The 5,673-nt window shown below is 39.3% G+C and overlaps 1 protein-coding gene across 1 annotated transcript in view; it reads right to left on the reverse strand.

Moving 5' to 3' along the window:
- The window catches only part of FBN1 (fibrillin 1), a 142,397-nt gene that overhangs the window by 41,538 nt on the left and 95,186 nt on the right, over positions 1 to 5,673 (reverse strand). Inside the window, exon 31 of the mRNA XM_010717420.2 lies at positions 5,293 to 5,418. Coding sequence (XP_010715722.1) covers positions 5,293 to 5,418 — 126 coding nt within the window. The remainder of the gene's footprint in view (positions 1 to 5,292; positions 5,419 to 5,673) is intronic.

The raw sequence follows: 5,673 nt of genomic DNA on the forward strand, positions 1-5,673 counted from the left end.
AAAAGAAAAGAAAAGAAAAGAAAAGAAAAGAAAGAAGGATTATTTCAATGCTTTTTGCCTGGGTAAAGATCAAATGGGGAACACCAAATATATTTTCTAATATCATCTACCTTTAGAAGTACGTTGTAGAGATTATATCATCGATGCATGAAAAAGCTTTCATATACTTAGACGAAAGCTGATTGAGATATGTAACATACCACCACTAGCTTTGTCCCAGATTTTACTTATTTTCAAATCTATCTGTATTTAACTCACTCATTACTTTACTGTAATCCCTATTCTCTCCTTTCATTGCACAGCTGAGGTATAAGCCTAAATTTATTGCATTGCAATTATTTCCAAGGCAGAAGAGATCTCAGACCAAACATGGTCCTGTGTAAATGGGGCAGTGAAATCAATGGAATTTATGCCTGCTTATACTGGAGCTTAATATGGATTTATGTTGCCATAAGTATTGAATTATGACTTCACAGAACGAAAGAAAAAGGAGAAGTTGAGCTCTGCAGGGGAAAAATTAATACAACATAAATATCTTTAATAAGAGCAAGAGTCCAGATTGTGCTGTCTGCATGGCAGTACAAACAGTACTACTCTTCAAATAGCTCCAACTCTTTTCACGCAATTGTTTGAAGAGTAAGGCATTACTCAGTATGAGTAAAGGTATCAAGACCCAAAGAGCACACACGAGGATGCTACTCAGTGTTTAACACAAGGATGGCCTATATCGACTTCAGTGGGATTTTCATTAAAGAGTAAAAGAATGAGTCACTGATTTATATCAACCTTCTACTTCTGCCTCCAGTATGTGGCTGTGACAAGCCAAAGAAAATAAAGACATTCCAATCCAAGACTGACACTGCATCCTCAGCCAGTCCCACTGTGCCCCAGTCCTGCTGCACACATGTTCTCAGCTTTGTAATTGCACAACTCCCATTAATACTAAGGGAGTTGTCTGCCTAAAACAGATGAGAATACGCATGATAAATAATATGCAGATCTGACATCATAACAATCCCAAGCACTGTGGGGAAAAAAAAATTGTCAGTCACCCTATTTTGTTGGCTTCTTTAGTTCTCTTCTCTGGACAAATATTTTTTTCTCTCAAGCCTTTGGCAATTAATAAAGCATGTCTTCCATTAATCACAGAGGCACAAGTTTTTAGGGCTATATATGTGCAGCAGAAATGCACACTTAACATATACCTGTTGTGTAGGCAGTATGCTTGCAAATATGGCAACTGAATGCAAGAGACAGACAGAATCTGCATGGAGAATCTCCATACAGTCTGCAAGTGGATCATTAAAAATTGGTCAGGGAGCAGTGCAGAGATAAATCACTTTATTCTCACTTGTACTCTGGAAACATCCAAAATCAGAGGAAATTCTATATTTGAACAGAGTGTGAGTAAACACTGACCCATGCCATGACAATTCACACCTCTGTCATAGCAAACGAAGGCATCAAGGTACTTGGTGCACATTTTCTGTTCAGTTTCTCTGTGGATTCAATAGCCTATAAGGTTTCTCAGCAAAGTGTGAATTTAGTGTCCACCTATAAATTAGTGCTGCTTGTCAAGAATTATGCAAATCCCTTAAGCATTTTCTGGCTTTTTAATTTTTTTTGGCACTCTTCGCAGATCTGTGCATTCTATTCCACTGACGTTCCACTGGTATTCCAGGCCTGGGCCCAATTCCCACCAGGCTGGTTGTCTGATGGAAGTCACGAGGCATTTCCTCCTTCTGGGATGCTGCCCATGTAATCAGGTGAGTAAAGGGAGCCATGAAAGAGGGAATACTTTTCAGAAAGGAGAAGACCATGAATTTCAGCTTAGTGCTCACTGTAACATAATGAGTAGAAACATATATGGAAAATTTCTCTAGTCTAGCTCAATGCCTGTAAAATTGTTTTATTCTTTGGGAATCACTCTTAGATTTTATTTAGCATACTGCACCATGATTCCTCTTGGAATTTCACAAGGGGAAGATCAGTTCTTGCCTTACATCACATCACCATCTTGGGGAGCAGTATGTTGTTGCTGGACAGATGCCTACTCACAATACTCTCCTTCTGTAATACCCCCATTTGGCAGGCAACATCTTAACATTATCATTTTTTGGTATTTGGCCTGATACACCCTGCTCCCAAATTCATAACGAGAAATGTATGTGTTTCACTGGTACCAGAATTCTCTTGTGCCATCAGTCTGAAGCACAATGTACTATGAAGGGCAAGAAGCCAAAGGCAGGGGAGAGTGGCAAGCACACTATAGAAGTGTCATGGACCTACTTCTGAGGGCACATGCCAGGGCTTACTTCTTCTTTTCACCTTATCAGGTATCTTTATCTTTTAGCAATTTTGAGTCATGTAAGTATTGAATAGTGTGCACTCACTCTATGATTATCGAGTGACAGCAAGTAGCTTTAAAGACCAAAGTGCCACCTCACCAAGGCCGTAGTCATACACCTGCTTCCAGCCTTTCCTGACACAGTACCACCACAGTCCTCATGAAGTCATCAGGGCAGCAACCAGCCCCAGCTCTCCAAAGGCACACCATAGAGAAGGCCAACTGACTATCTGATCATCTCTGGTTTTGATCTGATGATTTTCTCAGGCAACTTCGGTCCCCAAGTTCCACTCACTCAGCTTGACTTTGTGAAGAGCACCCCAACCTTAAGTGTGTTCAAGCAGAGCTACGCTGGGAGCACACAACTCTAACTGGCAAAGATGGGTGGGGGCGAGTCAGAGAAAAATATTTTCCTCTGTGAAAGTATCAGAGCAAAGAAAGTTAAGACTCTGCATCAACAGTGAAATATTGCAAATTTATAGGCAATGCTCCAGAGTGGCGATGAATCACAAAATGCAAATGCAAGTGCCAATACAGAATTTAGTCTCTGCACAAACACATGAATACTTTATTAACAGAAAAAGCAAAGAAATTTGTCATGAAACTCAGCAGTCTGGAACTGGGATAGGGGAAAGCTTGCAATCTTTTCTCTAGTGGCTACGTACCACTGCCTGCCTAGAAAAATCTAACATCAACTGCTCTGTGTCAGTCTTGTCACAGTTTGCTTTGTAAATGGAAATTAAGCCATCTGTAGCACTTTACCTTAGAAACCTGCATTTACAGTGTATAGTTGTGCATAAAATATTTTTAATTTTATATTTGTTACTAAGCTCAGTTCGCATTCTTAGTGAGAACCCGAGAGGAGGGGGGAATAACATCTGTGTGGGATGGGAATGTAAGTCAGTGGGCGGATTCTGAATCCTGTTAAATGATTGGGAAAAAAAACATGTTTATTTGTTAAAATGGAAACAATCACTAATGACAAGGGAGATGAAATATTTAGACAAAACTGTAATGCAACCCAGAGGATGTTATTTAGTTGTTCTCACGAAACAGAGAACCTCCCATTGAACACATTTTTGTAATTTTTTTTCACGAGAGTTCCTAAAAACGGTGAATGCTTTTGATCTCTCAAGAATCAAGCCCTGGGGAGTAAGGTGCTGTTGGTAGGGTCACTCCAAAAGATGTCTTGAAAGATGTTTTCATGGGCTCCTTTACCTGAGTATAGGAAATTCAGCTCTGATAACTAAGGCCATGCAAATATGACGTGCGGAATCCAGAGGTTTTCACCAGTAAATCAGGCCTTTTAAAAGTCAGAATACAAGAACCTGCACACTGCAGATCCTGCAGTAGTACTTGTAACCTATGCTTCGGTCCCTACACAGTCTCTTCAGCATGAAACTCTGCTCTGCTTCCTCCCTTCTCTGAAGAGTTAAATCCAAAAGATTTTGGTGATACGAGTATGGTCCCATCTCAACTTCATCAGTGCAACTAATACTTCACCTTTTTTCCTTAAGCCTCTTTTGAATTACTGAAGGTCTCAACAGCATCTGCCATAATAAAGGTACCATAATGAAAAGTATCATCCTCCCTGGGACACTGACATTTACCCAAGATAAGCAAAGGATGGGCTGCAGAAAAGGCAAATACATGGGAGGCAGTGGGAAAGACCCACATGGCAGATAGAATCCACGCAGAAGGCAGGGCTTGGCTGGGACCAGGAGGGAGGGATTTCCCTGCCTCTCTGTTAGCAAAAAATGTGTTTATTGGGACATTTGCTACTACCCAGAGCCACATGCTGCCAAAATTGTGGTTATTTCCAGGCACTTCCTCAGAAGCCATACCTCAAATTCCTCTCTTGCCTCCAGGACCTTTCTGTGCCTTTTGTCTTCTACTAGTTGCTTCAGCTTCCCTGTCTGCTCCTAACCATCACTTATTATACTGGGAATGATAGTTGCACCATGTGTAACTGATCAGCATGAGGGTTTTCAGGTCTAGAGAACTGAAGAGCTCCACATAATTTAGGGTAGAAACAAAGAACAATGACATATTGGTCTACAGGGTACAATTAGGTTTTCTTGGATTTAGATCAGTTCATATGTAAGTCAAAGGCAGCTGTTACTAATGCATAACTATCCATCCACAATCCAATATGCAATGTACAACTTCAGCTCTCAGACTGTTCTATGAGAGCTGTTAAAAACCAGCTTCTATACTTGGGGCACTTACAGAAGTATATTATTAACTCTGTACAACAAGAGCAGACCGAGAATAAAAGTTTGTCTCAAAAACATTGCCAGAAATGTGTTTACTCCAAGTCTACATTGAAAATTATATTAAACATATGTTTGCATTCATATTTTGGGCAAAGCTTAAGACTCTCAACACCTTGGCTTGAGACACAAGCACTAGGATTATTTATATCATGCCCTCTAAATTTGTGTATTTGAAGCTCATTTATGCTAGTTGGTAATATATTAACTAATCAAAATTCTGATTTTGCTCATATAATGCAGTTGGGTAGCTGTATTGTCGCCACTTTGCAAAAACTGAAAATATATTTTAGCACATATTTCAAATGACTTTTGTTTGCCAAAACAACATTTGGAACAGATACCTGCTATTTGCACCCATAGTATACAATTAATTAATTTAAAACCACTGTGGTCCTCAGTAGTCTTCGGTTACAGCCAGCAGCATTTTCTGTTCTATTAAACCAACAACAATGTGGTGAGCTCCTAGCAGCCGCTTTATCGTTCATTTCAGCAGAAGGTGCATTGGGCAGAACGCTGTGCCACCCAAGTTCAGAAGAGAAGTTCAGCACATTTGGATAAAGATTACAGTATTTAAAGCAAATAAGTAAAAGAATCTCAGAAAGAGAAGAAAAAAAGGGCTTGCAGAATCAGAACTGTAACTGAAGATTAACTATTAACTTTAAAACATACCTGTGCAACCAGTCGTGCCTTTCTTGCCTGAATATCCCATATCACAATGGCAGATAAATGAGCCTTTTGTGTTCTCACAGGTTCCACTCAGACAAATGTTTGGATGCAGATCACATTCATTAACATCTAAAAAAAACCATAATTTAATATTTATTAAATAAAATTCTTAGAAAGTAACTAGAAAAATCTCTGAGATACGATTCATTGGAAAATACTCAGTATCATCACTACTGTCCAAAGAATGACTATGACTGTTAATTGATGTTTTCTTTGTATATGCACATTTGTGTGAACACAGTTACAGATATCTTTATGCACACACACATTATTCTGTTTTGCACAAAACCTTTCCAAAAATATCCTCCAGATTTTTTATTTAAA

This window comes from Meleagris gallopavo, chromosome 12, assembly GCF_000146605.3.
Source record: "Meleagris gallopavo isolate NT-WF06-2002-E0010 breed Aviagen turkey brand Nicholas breeding stock chromosome 12, Turkey_5.1, whole genome shotgun sequence".
NCBI classification, from domain to species: domain Eukaryota; kingdom Metazoa; phylum Chordata; class Aves; order Galliformes; family Phasianidae; genus Meleagris; species Meleagris gallopavo.